The 23415-nt window shown below is 42.9% G+C and overlaps 1 protein-coding gene across 3 annotated transcripts in view; it reads right to left on the bottom strand.

The window, feature by feature from the left end:
* The window catches only part of KLHL29 (kelch like family member 29), a 1282993-nt gene that overhangs the window by 121011 nt on the left and 1138567 nt on the right, over positions 1-23415 (bottom strand). For all 3 annotated transcript variants that reach the window (XM_089656087.1, XM_089656089.1, XM_089656088.1), the window contains one exon: positions 18103-18283. In XM_089656087.1, the coding sequence (XP_089512213.1) occupies positions 18103-18283 (181 nt within the window). The remainder of the gene's footprint in view (positions 1-18102; positions 18284-23415) is intronic.

Genomic DNA, 23415 nt, shown 5'->3' with positions numbered 1-23415 from the left:
TACATTTTCTGAAATAAGACACACTAGAGAATAAAATAGTGGTAGTTCCAATTTTTTATGTCACACGATATTACTGCAAAGGTCATGGAAATGCAAAATTTCAGTAAAAAATACACTAAAGTGAATTTTAGGGCAAACAAACACAATACCTAATTTTTTGGTACAATATAAAAGACGAGGTTGCGCCGAGTAAATAGATACCCAACATGTCAAACTTTAACTTTGTGTGCGCCTATGAAATGCCGACAAACTTCAGTACCCTATACTTTCTATAGTCAACACTTCAAAAGCCCCCTATAGGTCAACAGTTTAGTGTTACAGAGGAGGTTTTGTGCTAGAATTATTGCTCTCACTCCGGCGTGCGCGGCGATATATAACATGTGCAGGGGAGGACTGACAACTCATGGGGCCCCCGGGCAATAGGGGATCATGGGACCCCTGTGTCCTTGCCCAAACTCAAAAAAGCTATGAAAAAGGTACCAGGGGCATCTCATTGGGCCCCCTACTGACCCTGGGCCCTCGGGCAGTGCCCGAGTTTCCAAATGGTCAGTCCGCCCCTGAACATGCGTATTACAATCAATGCTTTCATGTGTAGGCACCCCGACATGTGCATTTATGTTCATACATGTGTATCTATGGGGGTGGGGGCTTCAAAATTTTTTCTTTGGGGAGGGAAGTTATGTGCTCGGGTGTAACTATTTCTTTGCAATAAAAATATTTTTTTTTACTTTTCTTTTTCATCACATAGAGGACACAAAGTTCCCTATGTGATGATGTTTAGGTGACAGGTTCTCTTTATTGAGACCCTGAGATCTTTTAGACCCTGCATGTCTCCACTAGATGTATTGCAATGCAGACTGTCATACACATCGCCTTTCGGATCACAGAAAGAAGAGGTTCATCTGCTCTCCTCTCTCCCCTCCTGCCATGTCGCTCCCCAGGCCTGCAGATGGGCAAGCGGGGCACCGATACATATGGGAGCACATGCGTGGGGTGGGGCACCATTACTGGGGGCTGTGGAATTGATTGTGCCCTCAACTGTTCAACTGCTTCCACCTGACAGGGAGCAGTCTGCCTGTCGCCTGTCAGTATTGTACACAATCCCAGTGGCTGCAGCCACCGGATTGTGTATAAACCCCCCGGCTGTCAGGTCCGTACAATGTATGGACCTGGCGGTAAAAGGCTTAAAGCTGAACTCTACTGTATCTGAGCACCACAAAGTTGAAATACTGTTTAGTTCATTATCGATATTCAAAGCATTTCTAGCCACAGCCATCCTGAGTAAGGGCAGATTATTCATGTAGCATTTACTTCCTGGAATCCATCTGCCCTTAGCTCAGGTATGCAGGCAGGAGGGTGTGCTTAGCTGAGAAAGCCCCTTCTCCAGGAAAAGAAAAAAGGCTAATGAAGAATCCTTGGATGTATGACATCATTTTGGCCTAGTAGAGAAAAACAAAACAGAGGCTCTGAGGAAGAGGCTAGTCCTTGAAACGCATCAACTATTTTGGATGTCCATAATTCTCATCACCATTCAGAAACGCAGTGCGAATTGGACAGAGCATTCTCATATGATGTGCTTATATTCATGTACTTTTGTGAGTAGAATACCTTCTTTTAAATTTAATAAACATACTTTTAAAGGTAATGCACTAGGCCGGAGCGCCCCCTGTTTTGTTTTTCTCTATTAGTACTTTTGGACTCCTCTGTTCTTTGAGGGCAGCAAGGTGTGCATATTCCAAGACATTCGTTGTGTGATCTCTATGACATAGAGTCCATCCCTAAGTGCAGGAGCATTTGGGTTTTCCACTTTCTCATCATTTTGGCCTAGGCCAGAAACCAGGAAGCAACTGAAGAAATGTTAAAAAAAAAAGTTTAAAACAAATAAATATAATATACCTTGTATTTACTAATGATAGCGTGATAAGGATTTATCAGATAAACCCACTTTTTACTAAACTGTAGTGGTTTTCATGACATCACTTACTGTAACTGTAGTCTCCCTCCCAACATTTACATTTTTTTGGATCATATTGGAGGACAGGCTGGCCCTGTGTTGGATGTCTGTGCTGTCAAGTCACTACTACTGATAATGAAGTTCACTTACATGCAGGGGCGGACTGACCATTCGGGCACTCAGGCACTGCCCGAGGGCCTGGGGTCAGTAGGGTGCCCCATGAGATGCCCCTGGTACCGTTCATAGGCTTTTTTGGGTGTGGTTTGAGTGTGGGTGAGGACACAGTGGCCCCATGATCCCCTATTGCCCGGGGGCCCCATGAGTTGTCAGTCCACCCCTGCTTACATGCCATGAATTTGGTGGCCTGTTCTTCTATTCATACGGAATCTGGTTTCGAGGTCTCTTGTGCATTGAAGTCTTCTCCTCTATGGACCTGAAACCAATGCTTTGCACAAAGCAGCAGTGAACAGAAAGAAGCGAAGAACAGCAGCATACCTGGGAACTTTTGTAAGGCAGTATTCCTAAGACTGGAAATGGAGTGGGAGTGGGCTAGTCTGGCAAATGGTGGGTGTGGCCATATTTCACCTTTAAAAGTGGGAGGGCCTTAAATAATAGGTCCAAGGTCTATGGTAAACTGCAAATCAATAATGAAAATAGCAGTACTATTTTTATACAGGAGGCCAGTTGTAACTTTCATGGCTAAGGTACAGTCACGCACTTTAGAGGAATGATTTGTGGTCCCCTGGGGTTTATTGATTTATATTGTTGGCCCCGAAGAGTTTTTTCTCACATTTTGGTTTTTGTAAACTTCTGATCCACAATAACAATAAGGCTTCATGCACAATGAGTGTTTTGATAACGCTGGCAATGTTAGCTGTGTAAAGTCACGTTACAAACTTGAGTTTTTCAGCTTTTTTTTAGCAGTTTTGTATTAGAGTTTAGCTGCATTTTTCTGAGTTTGCGGCTTTTAGCAGTTTTTTTTGTCCAAAAAACGTCCAAAAACCCTGGTTTATGGAAGGAATTTTTTTCCCTGCAGGAGCAAATTGGATCATGCTTTGCTAGGTTTTTTTTTTGCCTTCCTCTGGATCAACTGTGGGTGTAGGATTATACCTTTTTTTTTTTAATGGTTGAAGTGGATAGACATTTGTCTTTTTTCAGCCAGACTAACTATGTAAGTATATAACTATGTTTTCAGCGTTAGAGCGTTTTTACAGCTAAAAAACGCCTCTAGAAACCCACTAGTCCTGGGTTTTCTTTCTAGCCAAAATACGTTGCTTACAGTCTATGTGTGCATGGAGACATAGGATAACATGCTGGGGGTTTACTAGCTGTAGAAAAAAATGTCAAAAGCCAAAAACAGCCGCTGTAAAAACGTTCAGTGTACATGAGGACTAAGTGCACAAGTGTTGTGTTTAGAGTCTGATTGAATTAAATACTACTTTAGGTAGACTAGGTCTAGGTAGACTAGGTGCCTTTACAGTCTCCACAAACTTGAGAAATTTGAACTGCACATTTGATTTTAAAAAAATCATGATCATATATATATGCAGCTGAAGTTATGGGCAAATCTCAAACGTTTCCATATTGGTCCTTTAATGTGATGTGTGGCCTAATGGACTAGGAGACAGCATGGACAAAATCAGTTTGTATTTCAATTCATCTGCTTGGATCTCCTGATCTACAAGTCATTTTCACACGCAGTTTCCACTTATGGCAGCTTCTTCCTCCCGTAATTGTCATGCTTTGGAACTTTCTGGAACTGACCCGCAAATGCCAAAATTTAGGTCCAGGTGCCAGGTCATTACCTGAATCTTTTTCATCTCTAAAATTGATATTCTGTAGATGTAAAATGTAAACAAAGCAGAGCGTGCGTTACATTATTTTTCTGAGCTGTGATTTTGTGCCACTGCAAAGAGAAGAGGAGGCTGGGTCCACCTTGATGTGCATGTGCCGCATGTGCAAGGTATTTTTTTTTTATAAATACAAGCCGGAACTCCATTAAAGATCCTTGGTATCCTCATCAAGTGGCTAAAAAATAGCTGAGCAGGTACTCTGGTGCAGTTCAGCCACTCTGGGCCTTACTTAAAGCCAAGGATTTTTGTTACCAGGAACGCGGGAGAACGAAGTTCTGGCACCATCAGCACTCAATGTATGTAATAGCATAGAGGTGCTGTAGGACCTATTGTTACTGGCTTTTGGGGGAACTTTTGTTACTGAAGGGTATCTATTTTGGGCAGTGGTCTGTTGTTACTGGAGAGGTCTATTGTTGCTGTTGGGGGGTTTATTGTTGATGGGGGTCAATTGTTGCTGGAAGAAATCTACTGTTGAGGAAGGAGTCTATTGTCTATTGTTGCTGGCTGCTGGAGAGTCTATTGATTCTGGCTGTTGGGAGATCTGCTGTAGCTGCTGGGGGTCTATTGTTGTTGGGGTGGTATTTAGTTTTGGGGGTTCATTGTTGCTGGAGGAATCTGTTGTTGCTGGGGGGATCTATTGTTGCTGGCTGCAATGATCTATATTTCTGCTTTACTTGTTATCAATATCACATCTCCTACAACTTATTCAGCACTACAAAATGATACTTGGCTCTGTATTCTCTAAAAGGTGCGGTACTGGGAAGTGAATAGGGGGGCGGACACAAGAAGTGACTAAGGAGGGGGGAGAAAAAAAAACTTGCTCACAGCTACACCTAAACATACACTGAGAATTACACCCGGCATACAGAACAAGAGAAATAGTGCTGTGCAGAGTCCATACATACAGAATAAGATCAGATCCGGAGAATTACACCCGGCATGCAGAACAGGGGAAGTGCTACTGTGCAAAGTCCATGCATACAGAATAAGATCAGATAGAGAGAATTACACCCGGAATACAGAACAGGGGAAGTGCTACTGTGCAAAGTCCATGCATAGAGAATAAGATCAGATATAGAGAATTACACCGGGCATGCTGAACAGGGGAAGTGTTACTGTGTGTGTATAAATATATACTGTATATATATATATATATATACAGTATATATAGGCAGTGTGCTTGCTGTGTGGGAGCAGAGCGGTCCAGTGCAGGACAGGGGCAACTGCGCGTCTCTGGAAATGCAGCCATCAGTGACCCTTAATGATCAGGGTAATCATGGGAACTGCCAGCATCAATGTAAGCGCTCAACAAGCAAAGGAGGCAAGCTATAGCCCAGAAAGTAGCTGTAGTGGGCAAGTGGATGGTATTGGCTGGCCAACAAGTGACCAGAGGAAATTAGTCAATCACCTATTGAGTGCCAGATACACTAGAAGTTTCTCCAAAATAGGTAGGTTTCGGCCAGGTGCACCCAGCAGCCAGCTGCAGGCAACACTATTAGTGTCATTGGAATGGTGGATAGGTGGGACCCAGGTGTACTGGAATGGTGGATAGGTGGGACCCAGGTGTACTGGAATGATGGATAGGTGGGACCCAGATGTACTGCAATGGTGGATAGGTGGGACCCAGGTGCACTGAAATGGTGGATAGGTGGGACCCAGGTGCACTGGAATGGTGGATAGGTGGGACCCAGGTGCACTAAAATGATGGATAGGTGGGACCCAGGTGCACTGGAATGGTGGATAGGTGGGACCCAGGTGCACTGGAATGGTGGATAGGTGGGACCCAGGTGCACTGGAATGGTGGATAGGTGGGACCCAGGTGCACTGGAATGATGGATAGGTGGGACCCAGGTGCACTGGAATGATGGATAGGTGGGACCCAGGTGCACTGGAATGGTGGATAGGTGGGGCCCAGGTGCACTGGAATGGTGGATAGGTGGGGCCCAGGTGCACTGGAATGGTGGATAGGTGGGACCCAGGTGCACTGGAATGGTGGATAGGTGGGACCCAGGTGCACTGGAATGGTGGATAGGTGGGACCCAGGTGCACTGGGATGATGGATAGGTGGGACCCAGGTGCACTGGAATGGTGGATAGGTGGGACCCAGGTGCACTGGAATGCTGGATAGGTGGAACCCAGGTGCACTTGACTGGTGGATAGGTGGGGCCCACGTGCACTGGAATGGTGGAGAGGTGGGGCCCAGGTGCACTAGAATGGTGTACACACATTGCATCTGGCTCCCACTTAGTCAGCATTCTAGTGACATTGACAACACACAGTAGACCTATCCTTTAAACCCCTTCACATTTTAGCACAACCAAAATTTGGCATACAGTGATTAGCTCCGTTCCCAATCGCAGCAATTCAAATTTCCAAAAGTTTCAAGGTATGAATATGTTCTTTTTATGGCCAGTGTATTTTGTCCAGGTTTCTAATAAGTTTGCTTAAAAAAAACAAGGTATATAAAATTTGTAAGGTGTCTATAAAAAAAGCTAATATGCATGTACTGTACATGGCTGGTACACAATGTTCCAATCCAAACATCCAGAGAGTTTGCACAAAATTTCTTTTCACCTCCAGAACCAAAAGCTGACTAAATCTGGAGAAGGTGGAAATTTCAGCAGTACATCCAAACGAAATGAAGGCCAAGAACAAGATGGCCGATGAGGGGGCTCTCCACACTGCGGAGATCCTGGACGCAGTACAAACTCTTGACCTTCATCCTATAAAGCGCACGTCTAAAGAAAATGAATGTCGCAGATTGTGTTTTTCTCCTTGACGGATGGCCGTCCAAGCCTTTTTATTACTGCATGTTTGCTTTAGGCTGGCTCATTGTGATATTCACAAGTAAGCAGGGCCAGGGAACTGAAGCGGCTCGAGCCAAGCTCTGAATGGGAGAGAGCCAGGCCGGAGCTGTGCTGGAATCCTGGCCACTAGGTGTCACTTGTTTCCTGCAGAGATGAGCAATGTCAATGGGACAACCAGAGGCTGCTTGATTTACCGTCTACAATGAGATTTCACTCATGATGGGACACAGCTGTCAGGACAGAACTGGCAATTGTTTTAGCAAAAAAAAATATAATGCTGATCGCAGAAAAAATAATAAGTTAAGAGTGTAATTGTCAGCAGACACATTTTATTTTTTTTGTCAGCTGCCCGCTATAGAAGCCAAAGGCATGTCACTCTTATTTGGAATAGTGTATTAATTACTTTCAATGTTGGAAAACGTCTGCTATGTAAATAACTAAACAGATGCACACGAGTCCTGTGACTGTCACCATCTCTTAAAATGGACCTGTATTTAAAATGGATACTTTTTATGATGTGCCAGGGCATGTGGCATCATTATCAAATGCCATTCATATTTTTAGTAAAAAAAAGTACTTGTTTCAAAAAACTTGTCATTCTTGACTCCCTAATACATGCAAAAGGTATGTAAGGAGCGCTTGATGCAAATGGGAAAAGCATGTTTGATCTCCAGGAAGATGTTATGTGGAATATCCCTGAACGTCCCAAAAAAAGTCTAAGCAAAGTGTAAAAGTGGAGAGATAGTGCAAGGTCAGTGAAATGTATCACAGATAATCAGAGGACAAAGCTGGCATGTTTCAAGGGTTCAAGACTCCTTCTTCATCGGGACTTTGAAGCTGGATTCAATAGAAGCCTATACTAGACACAAAATATAAGTTACTGTATATAGACAATTAGAACAGATACTGGGAATTTTACAGAACAAGAGAACTGTGCAAAGTCCATACATACAGAATGAGAACATATACTGAGAATTACACTGAGCATATACAACACAACAGAAGTGGTACTGTGCACCATCCATACATACAGAATAAGAACAGATACTGAGAATTACATCCAGCATACATAACAGGGGAAGTGCTACTGTGCACCATCCATACATACAGAACAAAGTCAGATACTGAGAATTACACCCGGCATACAGAAGAAGAGAAGTGCTAATGTGCAGAGTCCATAAATACAGAATAAGGTCAGATACTAAGAATTACACCCAGCATACAGAACAGGGGAAGTGCTACTGTGCACCATCCATACATACAGAACAAAGTCAGATACTGAGAATTACACCCGGCATACAGAACAAGAGAAGTGGTACTGTGCAGAGTCCATACATACAGAATAAGAACAGATACTGAGAACTACATCCAGCATACATAACAGGGGAAGTGCTACTGTGCACCATCCATACATACAGAATAAAGTCAGATACTGAGAATTACACCCGGCATACAGAACAAGAGAAGTGGTACTGTCCAGAGTCCATAAATACAGAATAAGGTCAGATAGTAAGAATTACACCCGGCATACAGAACAGGGGAAGTGCTACTGTGCAGAGTGCATACATATAGAATAGAATAAGGTCAGATACTAAGAATTACACCCAGCATACAGAACAGGGGAAGTGCTACTATGCAGAGCCCATACATATAGAATAAGGTCAGATACTAAGCATTACACCCGGCATACAAAACACAGGGGAAGTGCTACTGTGCAGAGTCCATACATATAGAATAAGGTCAGATACTAAGAATTACACCCAGCATACAGAACAGGGGAAGTGCTACTGTGCAGAGTCCATACATATAGAATAAGGTCAGATACTAAGAATTACACCCAGCATACAGAACAGGGGAAGTGCTACTGTGCAGAGTCCATACATATAGAATAAGGTCAGATACTAAGAATTACACCCAGCATACAGAACAGGGGAAGTGCTACTGTGCAGAGTCCAAACATATAGAATAAGGTCAGATACTAAGAATTACACCCAGCATACAGAACAGGGGAAGTGCTACTGTGCAGAGTGCATACATATAGAATAAGGTCAGATACTAAGAATTACACCCAGCATACAGAACAGGGGAAGTGCTACTATGCAGAGCCCATACATATAGAATAAGGTCAGATACTAAGCATTACACCCGGCATACAAAACACAGGGGAAGTGCTACTGTGCAGAGTCCATACATATAGAATAAGGTCAGATACTAAGAATTACACCCAGCATACAGAACAGGGGAAGTGCTACTGTGCAGAGTCCATACATATAGAATAAGGTCAGATACTAAGAATTACACCCAGCATACAGAACAGGGGAAGTGCTACTGTGCAGAGTCCATACATACAGAATAAGGTCAGATACAGAAAATTACTGTACATCCAGCATACAGAACAAGAGAAGTGCTACTGTGCAGAGTCCATACATACAGAATTAGGTCAGATACTGAGAATAACACCCATCATACAGAACAAGAGAAGTGTTACTGTGCAGAGTCCATACATATAGAATAAGGTCAGATACTGAGAATTACTGTACATCCAGCATACAGAAAAAGAGAAGTGCTACTGTGCAGAGTCCATACATATGGAATAAGGTCAGATACTAAGAATTACACCCAACATACAGAACAAGGAAAGTGCTACTGTGCAGAGTCCATACATATAGAATAAGAACAAATACTGAGAATTGCATCCAGCATACAGAACACGAGAAGCGCTACCGTGCAGAGTGCCTATATATAGAATAAGGTCAGATACTGAGAATTACACCCATCATCAGGGCTGCTGTTAGAAACCATAGGGCACCATACAGCCAACCTGATAGCCCCCCCCCCCAAAAAAAAACACAGTTTACTATGCTTCAAGTTATGAATGAACACAGTGAGTGTTCAGCACCAATCAGCCATTGTGTTCATTCAGAAAAGAACGGTCTAGGAAATACGACATATATACCAGACCCTTCCCCCACTCCATCCTGCAGGATACTACTGTGTGCTTGCAGCTGCCGGTGGGAAGCCAACAGCACTGTGGGGGTGGGGGCAACACAGGAGGTGCTGCAAAGTGGCCATTAACCAACCTCAAAGACTGTGACTTAATGGGGAGGACATAATCATCAATCCTGAATAAGCTTTGACACTGAACTTACACATATATTGACTCCTGGTGAAGGAGGAGTTTAACTAGGTAAAGGGGTGGGCTATTAAGAGACTCGGTCCCCCTACCCTGAATGGACAAAATGACAGAGTCTCTTTAATGACTGCTGAGATAAGTTGAGTTAGCCGGTTTTCATTCAGGTCAGACCTGATCCATAAACTTGCATTGAAAGAAAAAGGTGAAGGAAGCCCTGGCATAGTAGGAAGCAGAGCCTGCATATATAATGAGCAAACATGGCTGCCCCATGTGCATATATTGTTACAAGTACTGTATATAAGAACATTTTTAAATATTAAATGACAATTGCATATTTAGTGAAGATAATTTAGCTGGATGTAGGTTGCACAAAAAATGAACTGGGCCTCTGTAACTTATGGTAGAGAGGAAAAATCCGGTTGGGCGCACATCCAATAAAATCACCTTAACCACTTGCCTACCAGGCACTTATACCCCCTTCCTTACCAGGCCAATTTTCAGCTTTCAGCGCTGCCGCACTTTGATTGACAATTGCGCGGTCATGCAACATTGTACCCATATGAAATTTTGATCATTTTTTTCTCACAAATAGAGCTTTCTTTTGGTGGTATTTAATTGCCACTGGGCACTTTACTTTTTGCGCTATAAATAAAAAAATGCAAAAAATTTGAAAAAAAAATAATTTTTCTTTGTTTCTATTATAACATTTTTCAAACAGGTATTTTTTCTCCTTCACTGATGTGCGTTGATGAGGCAGCACTGATGGGCACTGATAGGCGGCACTGATGGGCACTGATAGGCAGCACTAAAGGGCACTGATAGGCAGTACTAATGAGGTGGCACGGATAGGCGGCACTGATAGACAGCACTAATGAGGTGTCACGGATAGGCGGCACTAATATGCAGCACTGATAGGCGGCACTGATAGGTGACACTGATGATGGGTACTGATAGACGGCACTGACTGGCATCACTGCTGGGCACTGACTGGCGGCACTGACTGGCACAACCCCTGGGCACTGACTGGTGGCACTGACTGGCAGCACTGCTGGGCTGCACTGGTGGGTGGCACTGGTGGGCAGCACTGGTGGGTGGGCACAGGTGGGTGGGCACAGGTGGGTGGCACTGGTGGGCACAGATGGGTGGGCACAGGTGGTGGCACTTCTGGGCACAGGTAGGTGGCACTTCTGGGCACAGGTGTGTGACACTGCAGAGTGGCACAGGTGGGTGCACTGCTGGGCACAGGTGGGTGCACTGCTGGGCACAGGTGGGTGATCTGCTGGGCACAGGTGGGCAGAGCTAGTGGGCGCACTGCTGGGCACAGGTGGGCGGAACGTGCGGGTGGCACTGCTGGGCACCGATCATCAGGGCACTGATCATCAGTGTCCTGATGATCGGTGCCGATCCCCACTGTGACAACTGCCGGTTCTCGGCAATACTTTCCTCACGATCTGACAGCGTGAGGAAAGTGCAGCCGAGAACCGGCACTTGCATTTCCCTGTGATCAGCGTGTCATTGGACACCGCTGATCACGTGGTAAAAGGCCGCTGGGATCGGCCTTTTACCACATCACGTGATCAGCTGTGTCCGTAGGACACAGCGATCACGGAGATCGCCGGGTGCGCGGGGTCCACCCAGAACTGGCCGGCCGCAGTGAAGCCGTCATTCGGCTATCTGCGGTCGGCAACTAGTTAATTTGGACATATTCAAAATAGACACTCCACAATATACAAAAAAGGGAACATCGCACTCCAGCTAACGCATTTCACACCACCATCAGAGCTTAATCATAGTGCTGACGGTGGCGTGAAACGTGTTAGCTGGAGTGTGATGTTCCCTCTTTTGTATATTGTGGAGTGTCTATTTTGAATATGTCCAAATTAAGGTGATTTTATTGGATGTGCGCCCAACTGGATTTTTCCTCTCTACCATGATGTCTGCTATGAACAAGGCCAGCATCTGCTAGTGTGCAGTGGAGGTGATACAGGTGAAGACCAGCCTTGAGCGGTGATTACTTTTCATTTATTTGGCCTCTGAAACTTACTTGAAGAAATCTGTATATTCCCCTCACTGTGGTCTGCAGCCTCCTGCCTTCTTTTTATATCCTGCTGTGCTGCTGAAGAAGCCAGTGGCCACCAGAGGGGGCTCTGTGGGGATTGGTGTGAATCTCTGCATTAGGATAAGTGAGCAGCAATAGCTGAGAGGCTCCCTCTTCTGGCCATCTGCATATATGGCAATGTAATTAGCACCTTTGCTCAAGGACAGCTAATATAAAAGCTGGGTACACATGTAAAGTAATATTTTTCATACAACCCAGCTGGCTGAACAAAAAATAAAATGACAGATCACTATACTAACACATGTTAGGGGACACAGCTGATCACGGATCCAGGTAAAGGGCCAATCACAGCAGTCTTTTGTAGCAATTGTGCACACAGATATGGACGCGGACAACCATTTTGCTAAGATCCACCATCTTGTGTCATTCTCACTCCAAATCAGTCCCCCTCCCTTTTTGTTGAATGGCATATGGTCTGTATGTGTGCTGAGTTCAGGAGTGCACAGGGCACAGCTGGATACACTTCATGGTTGTAAACCCCATTAGCTGGTTCCATGAGGTCTGCCAGACTCTTGCTCTGGCCTGATCGTAAAGCTATAAATCCATCAGTCACTGGACATGAAAAGCATTCCGGAGTAGCAGTAAAACGTACATTCCACTGAAATCACTTTTTCATACAAATCCATACCTCCCGACAGGAACAAAGTACAATAAAACAAAGCATATATTCAGGTGGGACATTTTAATACAAGTCACCTGATACCTTACACCCCTAGATAACGTCTACCCAAGAGCAGAAAGTGATATCTCTTTAACCGTCACAGGTAAATATGTCATATCTGGTGTCTGATGATTCTGCATATTATTCTGACAGTGGATAGGATGCTACATGTACCTATGGAAGGTTATTAACCATGGTATAAACTTGTGAGGGATTTGGGTCCCAGCCTGGGTCTCCGCCTAAACCAACTCCCCAAATGAGGTGATTGGCCCTTGGCTTCAGTAGACACCCCCTGCTGGGTCACTAGAAAACAGGCTGTCAGGCCTGGAAAGGTAAGATGAAGAGATTCTCCCTTTTAACATCAGGAACCAACTTTGGGAGAAAAGGTACCCTTTTGTTCAGGACACTTGAATCTGCTTAAACCAAGAACTTTGGCAAGTATTCTACCTCCCTAAACTTTTTTCTGTTATCTCTCTGCTGTGCTATTGCTCTTTGTATCTATATATATATATTGGCTACATCTTTTTCTGTAAATATTTTTATTGCACCATTTTTACCTTTTTAGTAATAAATCCTATTTTTTGAAAAGTGTTGAACTGTTTCTAGAGTTCTTTAATGCAAACTAATAATCCCTGTCTCTGAAGAGTGCTACTGTGTGTTTTAAAACCTCTTTATACATCTGCCTGCGGTGACAGTGTGTATACAGACGCTTATTCAAACATCATAGTGTTACTGCTAAGATTTGTGAGTTTCCTCTTTCTCTGTAAAAAGGTGGTAGTGGCAGTGTGAAGGGCTAATTGCGTAATTAACCTGACCCAGTAACAATCGCTCTCAGGCTGCGGGCACATAGATTTTGGTCCAGTGAGCTGGAAAATCTTTGTGCAGGGTGCTGCTGAGTGTGGCATTGTTACGCAACTGGCAGCGCGGTTTTAGATTGGCTAGTCCTTCGGTCACAACTTGGTGAGAAGGGCTGGGGTCTGCCGCCGCACCGTCACATCTTTTACCATGTGATCAGCTGTATCCAATCACAGCTGATCACAGTGTAAATAGGAAATGCCAGTTATTGGCAGTCCTCTCCTCACGCTGACTGCATGTGAGGAGAGCTGGTAAGCGGCATTCCTCAAAGGGGACATCTACACTGATCATCAAGGCACTGATCATCAGTGCCCTGATGATCAGTGTTGCCCCATCAGTGAGGCTAATGGTGCTCATCAGTGCTTTGTAACAGTGCTGGCTATCAGTGCCTATCAGTGCTGGCTTTCAGTGCCTCCTCAGTGATGGCTGTCAGTGCCCATCAGTGCTGGATATCAGTACCCATAAGTGCTGGCTATCAGTGCCCATCAGTGCAGGCTGTCAGTGCCCATCAGTAATGCCTACCAGTTCCCATAACTGCCGCCTATCAATGCCCACAAGTGCCACCTATCAATGCTCATCAGTGTCGTCTATCAATGCCCATCAGTGCCGCATATCAGTGCAGTCTCATCAGTGCATCCTCATCAGTGCCAGTCAATGCAGCCTCGTCAGTGCCCATCAGTGCAACCTATCAGTGCCCATCAGTGCAGCCTCATTAGCGCGCATCAGTGAAGGATAAAAATCACTTATTTACAAAACTTTATAACAGTAAATAAGAAAAACAGTTTTTTTTCAAAATGTTTGGTCTTTTTTCATTTGTGTAGCAAAAAATAAAAACCCCAATGGTGATTAAATACCACCAAAAGAAAGCTCTATTTGTCTAAAAGAAAAATTTAGTTTGGGTATAGTGTTGCATGACCGCGCAATTGTCAGTCAAAGTGAAACAGCACTTTAAACTGAAAATTGGCCTGGGCAGGAAGGGGGTAAAAGTGGTAGGCAAGTGGTTAAAAAGTCTAGTGTTTTAATTCAGCGTTCAGGTCTGACTTAACCACAAACTTGCACTGCAACAGAGAAGCACCGTTTATATCCGGCTGTGTTGCTAGTGGTCACTAGAGGGAGCCATTGTGTGGAGAGTGGAGTGGACCACTAAGTGAGTTGTAGTAGCTCCCTCTGCTGGTCATCTGCATAACTTAGAGTGTGAATAGCATCTCTGCATAATGACAGCTAAGGTGGGCTCAGGTAACTTTTTAAAACATCTGTTTTTTTTTTATTCAATTCAGGTCTGACTTAGTCCTTGGTCACTTGGGCGTACATAAAGTGGTTGTAAACTGTTGCATAAACCCAGTAAAGAGACTGGCCTCAGGTGATATGCAGGAGTGAAGCAAATCCTCCTACATAAAGTGTACCTGTTTATCTGCAGTCATCTCTATAGCTGTTTAAAGTCCATAACTTATAAAGCTTGTCTAAACTTTCAGAAAGTAGGGGGCAGAGAACTGAAATGTCACACTGCAGAGCTCAGTGAGGACAGCTCTAAGAGCTGATTGGAGGGAAGAGATACACCCCACTCCACATCTCACAGGAACAGAGCTGAGGCTGTCAATTACAGGCTGTGTGCTGGTGGTCCCTCCCCTGTCACCTTTTTTCTCTTGGTGTCAGGAACACTTGTCAGAAGTGATTCATGCTGATAGCAGAAGAACAAGGCAGCAGACAGAAATGACAGTTAGTGCTCTGGATTGGGACAAGTACACGCTATAGAGGGATATGCTTTGTTCATATTTCATGCATGAGGTTTACAACCACTTCAATTTGCCTGTGTAAATGATGCCTTAACCACAGACATGCATTGAAACAGAGAAGCAGTGTTTATATCTTACTGTGCTGCCAGTGATCACTAGAGGGAGCTCATGGAAGATTAGAGTGGACCTCTGTATTGAGCATAAAGAGCAGAAGTATCTGAGAGGCTGAAGTCCACAATAAGGGGATAGAATGATCTCTGCAATGAAGGTACATTAAGTTCATAGGCTGATGAATTAAACTGCAAAAGGACTATAGTGTCCCTTCACTACTGCCAGGTAGTGCTCACTTACAGTACCTAAAGCCTATTTCTGGTAATGTGCCACAGCAAAGGGCTGACATCGTACCCCCCTGAATATAGCCACTCCACGATCCAGAAAGCATGCCGCCGACAAGCAGGCAGGGCGTGAGCGATTCTCCTTCAGTAATTGCCTCGTGGCATAATTTTGTTCAGAATGTCAATTTTATGGCCGTGGGCACATCAAAAAGTCAGATTAGAAAATCCAATTAACCCCCCTTTTTTCTCTGTAAAAATATTTGATCTCCAAGAATAAACCAGATGGGACGTATAATATTAGTCTGTTTTTTTTCTCCTGCGCTGTCTCCGCTCATAAATCACGGAGCAGATAACTGCAGATTAATTATAACTTCAAGCCTTGCAAATCCCATCAGAAAGGTTTACAGTGTGCCCGTTGAGGACTAGCGAGATACAGAAACCAGGGCTCGGTGGGAGATTATGTAAAAAACGCCCTAATTGGAAACTTTAACTCCTTTGCAGCCTCTTACAGGGCCTGGAGGAGGACACAGCGGGAGATCTTCGAGAACAAATTCATACACTAACCCAAAGTTTTGATATTAACTAATTAAAATGTTCATTATGGCACAGATGGAACATCTATATTTGCAGGATGTTCACACATAAAATTCTGTGACTGAGTGAGATATTTATAGATGCCGTCAATCTGTCAAACCCCGACCTGCTCGAACAATGATCTATTAATGATCTGAAGCCAAAGGGCAATTAAGGGGAATTTTTCAGCACCCCGTAAAAATAATTTCTTCCTATGGCACTCGTATTTTCCTTCGTTCAGAATGCTTCTGTTTCATTACAGCGTGCCTGTGATACTGTCTGCATAGAATGTGGAAATGTCTCTGAAAATCAGTGGTAAGAAAAAGTAGTGTTAGCAGCATTCCGTTTAGTTGATTTACTACGATGTGAAGTGAGGTGAAGAGAAGTAAAATGAGGTGAAGTAAAGTGAACCTAGGCCTGATTTACTAAAGTGAGATGGAACCACTTAAAGAAGAAGTCTACCAAGTGTTGGGTTCACCAAGGGACAATGTACATGTAGTACTCAGTCCCATCAGCCTAGGTGTTGTTTAAGGCTAGCACAGACCAGGCACTCCCCCCACCAGCCATCCGACTTCACAGCTAGCAAAGAGATGGCCGCTTTGACAGAAGGCACTTTTCTCCATCTCCAAGCCTTTGCACCAGGCAAGCTCTATCAGTTAAAATGTTCCGACCACAAAGCTAGCAAGGAGAAGCCACTTTGACAGAAGGCACTTTTCTCCATCTCCAAGCACTTGCTCGAGACAAGTTCTGACAGTTAAAATGTTCTGACCACACAGCTAGCAAGGAGATGGCCACTTTGACAGAAGGCACTTTTCTCCATCTCCAAGTCTTTGTTCCAGGCAAGCTCTGCCAGTTAAAATGTTCCGACCACACAGCTAGCAAGGAGAAGCCACTTTGACAGAAGGCACTTTTCTCCATCTCCAAGCACTTGCTCCAGACAAGTTCTGTCAGTTAAAATGTTCTGACCACACAGCTAGCAAGGAGATGGCCGCTTTGACAGAAGGCACTTTTCTCAATCTCCAAGCACTTGCCTGAGGCAAGCTCTGTTGGTTAAAATGTTCCAAGTGAGCAGGCAAGTGCTTAGAGATGGAAAAAGTGCCATCTGCCACAGCAGCCCTCTCCTTGCTAGCTGTTTGTTTGGACAGCCATTGGAGGTGGAGTTGGGGTGCCATGTCTGACCTCACAGCTAGCTCTAGACAGCACATAGGAAGATGGGACAAAAACTACATTTACTTAGTCCCCTGGGGAACAGAACACATTACTGAAAAAACAAAGTGAGACTTTTTCTTTAAATAAGGAAAAGTAAAGTTAACCTGGGCTGATTTACTAACATGAACCTGTGTTTACTCTCAAGCATTTTTCAGGTTCCCCTGCACACGACTGAATGTTTGCGATCATTAGGTCCATAGCACTTCATATGCCAGTAAACTAGGCCCAGAGTCCATTCTATTAAGCTCATTTCAGTTTAGTAAATAATACCCCGGAAACAGCTTTTAGTGTCAGAGAACATTAACAAAATTATCATCTCAAAAGGACTTTTTATTGTGCAGTAAATTGTATAGCCTGAAATTCCAGTGGTATTACTAGAAATCTTTGTGGCATTGGCATCATTTTGTAATAAAGCTTTCCTACCAACATATTGGTGTATGGTGTTCACCTGCTTTGACCATGACACCCCTGCACAGTCCAGTGCAACAAGGAACCACATTGCTTCCTAAATGGACCATAAGCACATATACTGTTGTCCCTGCTAACTACACCAGGCCATACATTCAGACCTTTGTATCAAACACAGGGTGGCCATACCCAAACTGATCTCTCAATAGGAAACAAGGACTACTGTATTAAATAGTACTTTATTTTAAATTAATATACCGTATATCTTACATGTCTCACAAAAAATATAATGTCATATTACTAAACATTCCATTTCCAGAAACCTGCTATGGTTTTCTCCAACTGCCAGAATAATCCAAAACCTCTTTTCCATTGGTCTGTTGCTTCTAAACTTCATAGATGGACTTTAATTATAGTAGTTCGATCATGCATTTAGATTTGCAGGTATGTTTTAGAGCTTACCTTTCAACATGGTCAACATTCCCAGCTGCGCCAAGGCCACCAATTGTGTAGATTTTGCCATCGTACACCAGACTGTTGTGTCGACACCTTGGAACAATCATCCTGGAGACCAGATTCCAGTTATCAAGTAAAGACATATAGCACCAGACATCCGCTAAAGCTACACCAGATTCCATACCCCCTGAAATGAAGACAGAGTGAAGAATGTTACTGTTGTAGGATGATAAAATGTAAGATCCCTCAGGGGCAAAGCCTAACATAACCAGCTGACGTACTCCTTTTAGGGGTAGCAGACTGGTTAGCACTTCTACCTTGTAGCACTGGGGTCCTCAGATCAAATCCTGGCTCAGACACTAACTGCATGGAGTTTGCCTGTTTTTCCTGTGCATGCATTGCCTTCCTACAGTTTCCCACTACACTTCAAAGACACGCTGGTATGTAAATTGGCTCCTGTCTAGAGTGGCCCTCGTACATGTATGTATGCAAGGTACAGGCTATTGATTGTAGGCTCCTTGAGGGCAGGAACTGATGTGAATGAACATAAAGCAATATATATATATATATATATATATATATATATATATATAATACGTTTGTAATAAATAAATTAATAAATAAATACATGTGCAATAGTGTATACTGGTATTATTCAACTTGGTAAAATAATATAAATAGCAATGAATACTTTCATTCTGTAATATGAATCATTGCTAGACTTGTTGTTTAATTACAGAAAACAGAAGCAAAGAAAAGTTTAAGAACAACTCACAACAACCAATCAGATTGCATGTTTCATTTTTGTGGTGCAAGGTAGGGAATGAATACGTGTACGTGATTTTAATGCATTTTTGGCATGTTTTCAAGTTGCATGACTCTCAGCATGCATTTTCAATTCATTTAATGGGGAGGTGCATTTTTGGTGCACCTTTTATATGTACACCAAAAAAATGCAGCATGCAGGAAATACACAGCACATTGGTGTGAGTTCCATAAGATTTAAAGCGATGCATTTTTTACGCATATCTGTTCTGCTTTTTAAACACCAAATGCGCATCAAAAACTGATCCGTGTGAAAAGGGCCCTTATGCTGTGAACAGCAGACCTAGTTTCCTATGCTTCAGTTTTCCAAATCCAATCCTTCTGTGCTCACTTTGGGAGTAATTACCTTTTGTTTTAGATTTTTTTCCTGTTTTTTTTTAATTGCGTTGATGTTACATCATGAGATTGTGGTATGACCATAGTTTTTAGTGATTTTTTTTAGCAACAATAATGTACATCCAGTAATATTCAACAATCCATAACAAATATTAATTTAGATGCATGTGAAGTGCTATTCCTGCCTAAATTGTCCCCTTAACAGAGTGCCAGTGCAGAAGAACAAGAAACCTCTTTGTTTATAAATACATAGGGATGTAATTGTAAAAAAAATGAATAGCAACTGACCAGTGAAATGGCATGTTCATTTATTCTGTGTGAAAGAGGAAAAAAAAATTGTTATTAGGTTATTTTGTGTGCTAGACCTGTGGTCTCCAAACTGCGGCCCGGGGGCCAGATGCGGCCCTTTGCTTGCTTTTATCTGGCCCTCAGGGCATTATTCCTCCCACTGCTAGCAACAGTGTGGCATAGTTCCTATTACTGATACTGACAATGGGGCACCATACTTCCCACTGATACCAATGATGGGACAATATTCCTCCCATTGATACCAATGATGGGGCACTATTCTTCCCACTGACGCCAATGATAGTTCACTATTCCTTCCATTGACACCAATGATGGTGCACTATTCCTTCCAATGATACCAATGGTGGGGTACTATGACTCACATTGATACCAATGATAGGGCACTATGACTCCCATTGATACCAATGATGGAGCACTTCTCCTCCCATTGATACCAATAATGGGGCACTACTCCTCCCACTGATACCAATGATGGGGCATTCCTTACTCCCACTGACATCAGGAAATATTCTTCTTCCACTGGCCACAGTCCGGTCCGCTAAAGTTTGAAGGAAAGCAAACTGGCCCTTAGTTTAGAAAGTTTGGAGACCCCTGTGCTAGACAAATGCTTTGAATTAATTTAAAATTGAAAAAATATTGCAATTGGCCACAAGATGGTGCTAAGTATCATAGGATTTGTATATTGTACCTACTGCCTTCTAGTGGCCAAATGAGACATATTCCATTTTAAATCAATGAAAAATATTCAAGTAACATTCATTGTATTGCCTTACTCACACAGAATGAATGTGCATGCACTTTCACTGGATGCATTGCTATGCACTTTTTTTTATAAATATACTCTATAATGTTTTTAGGAGCCACATCACTCTACAGGCACAGGAATGGAACTTTATTCTAAAATCTGCTTTTCTTCTGAGCCATAAAAATTATATGAAACACTGCATCCCTTATCATCCTTTAATGCAAATAGGCCGTCTTTCTCTACTTCAGTATATAGTGCTGTGCATATAGCAAGTTGATGATCAGCAGCACCAACTGGACAAGACCATGAGATGCTGAGGATGCCAGAATTCACATAACACTCCTCGTTGATTTACCAGGGGACCAGAGGTTCACATAGCAAAAATAAATTGTAGTATTTCCATTTGTCAGGGTTATTAATTTGCATATTGCAGTGATTTTATTTAAAATTTAGTGTAACATAGTTGAACATATTTACAGCATGGCCATTAAAATGTCTTGCATGTTTGGCTGAATCTGGAGTTCTTTAAGTGTTATTTACAGTGTCTGGCAATCTAGATGCAAATGTGCTGCCTGGGAATCCTGTGTGGCATTAGAAAGGGTTACTCTCTTCCTTCATCTGAGAATTGGGGATTTTGGAAAATCTTTTATATAGAGTGAAGAGGGATCCCCGAGGACAGTCTGCCTGCAGCAAGTCATGGCTGCCTGCGACGTGATGTCGCTGAGGATGAGCCCGTCTCGAACTTTCTCATGCTAGCTCTGGTACCTGCGGTGCTGATTAGCATTTCTCATTTTACAAATGCTTCCTCGCTGTCTCAGCTGCCTCTAATGTACTGAATTGGTGTGGGCATCTCCTCATTAGGAAAGCAGAGTAATGCGATTTTAATGCCAACAGACACAAACACAAACAAACAAAAGAATGCCCACTCTGTACAGTTATCAACATTCCAAAATCTTTTCCAGGGTCAACCTGATGCTGAGCTGAAATAGCTGTGGTCACAGTGCACAATGTGGGCATGCAGGGCAAACAGGTGTTATAAACCCAATTATGTGGTCAATAAATTGAAAAATGGGTATTTTCTGCATCTGAAATGCTACTTTATAATGCAGTGGCAAAAATAATTATTTGATCCCCTGCAGATTTTGTAAGTTTGCCCACTTACTAAGAAATGAAGGGTCTATAATTTTTTTTATCATAGGTGTATTTTAAATGATAGAGACAGAATATTAACCAAAAATCCAGAAAAAAACACATTATACAAATGTTGTAAATTGAGTTGCAGTGCAGTCAGTAGAATAGGTGTTTACAGTGGGGCAAAAAAGTATTTAGTCAGCCACCAATTGTGCAAGTTCTCCCACTTAAAAAGATGAGAGAGGCCTGTAATTGGCATCATAGGTAGACCTCAACTATGAGAGACAAAATGAGAAAAAAAAATCCAGACAATCACATTGGCTGATTTGGAAAGAATTTATTTGTAAATTATGGTGGAAAATAAGTATTTGGTCAATATCAAAAGTTCATCTCAATATTTTGTTATATATCCTTTGTTGGCAATGACAGAGGTCAAACATTTCCTGTAGGTCTTCACAAGATTGGCACACACTGTTGCTGGTATGTTGGCCCATTCCTCCATGCGGATCTCCTCTAGAGAAGTGATGTTTTGGGGCTGTCGCTGGGCAACACGGACTTTCAACTCCCTCCAAAGGTTTTCTATGGGTTTGACCCATTCATTCTGTCCTGTACACGGATCAGTTGTCCTGGTCCCTTTGCGGAGAAACAGCCCCAAAGCATGATGTTGCCACCCCCATGCTTCATAGTAGGTATGGTGTTCTTTGGATGCAACTCAGCATTCTCTCTCCTCCAAACACGACGAGTTGTGTTTCTACCAAACAGTTCTATTTTGGTTTCATCTGACCATATGTCATTCTCCCAATATTCTTCTGGATCATCCAAATGCTCTCTAGCAAACTTTAGACGGGCCCGGACATGTACTGGCTTAAGCAGGGGGACACGTCTGGCACTGCAGGATCCGAGTCCCTGGCGGCGTAGTGTGTTACTGATGATAGCCTTTGTTATGTTTGTCCCAGCTCTCTGCAGGTCATTCACTAGGTCCCCCCATATGGTCCTGGGATTTTTGCTCACCGATCTTGTGATCATTTTGACCCCACAGGGTGAGATCTTGCGTGGAGCCCCAGATCGAGGGAGATTATCAGTGGTCTTGTATGTCTTCCATTTTCTAATTATTGCTCCCACAGTTGATTTGTTCACACCAAGCTGCTTGCCTATTGCAGATTCAGTCTTCCCAGCCTGGTGCAGGTCTACAGTTTTGCTTCTGGTGTCCTTCGACAGCTCTTTGATCTTCACCATAGTGGAGTTTGGAGTGTGACTGTTTGAGGTTCTGGACAGGTGTCTTTTATACTGATAACAAGTTCAAACAGGTGCCATTGATACAGGTAATGAGTGCAGGACAGAGGACCTTCTTAAAGAAGAAGGTACAGGTCTGTGAGAGCCAGAAATCTTGCTTGTTTGTAGGTGACCAAATACTTATTTTCCACCATAATTTGCAAATAAATTCTTTCCAAATCAGCCAATGTGATTGTCTGGATTTTTTTTCTCATTTTGTCTCTCATAGTTGAGGTCTACCTATGATGCCAATTACAGGCCTCTCTCATCTTTTTATGTGGGAGAACTTGTACAATTGGTGGCTGACTAAATACTTTTTTGCCCCACTGTATATAACATACAATAACTTTAAATAAATTACTGGATAATAAGATATAAATCTGCAATGTAGAAAGTAAGGGTGCTGATTACATAAATTGGCCAGGTTTAAAAACTACAGACATATCTTCAGAAACGAGGACATGTCTTCATAACTTTTCCTTCCAAATCATACTGTATATCATCATATATTTTAAATGTTTTTACTGGAAGCACTGGCAGAACATGGAAGTGCACTCCTATACAATCAATTAAGTTTTTGATGGATAATGGGATATGTAATTCCGAAAAGTCTAGATACTGGTTGATTAACGTTTGGAGTAAGATATAAATGGCTTTGTTTTTGTGGCAGTGCAGCATCCAAAGTTTCTAGCAGTGTTTGT

The sequence above is a fragment of the Staurois parvus genome, unplaced genomic scaffold (genome assembly GCF_062004578.1).
Source record: "Staurois parvus isolate SC_StPar_1 unplaced genomic scaffold, SC_StPar_1.0 ptg000886l, whole genome shotgun sequence".
Classification (NCBI taxonomy): domain Eukaryota; kingdom Metazoa; phylum Chordata; class Amphibia; order Anura; family Ranidae; genus Staurois; species Staurois parvus.
Note: the sequence above shows the minus strand (reverse complement) of the source record. Positions and strands in the feature narration are given on the sequence as shown.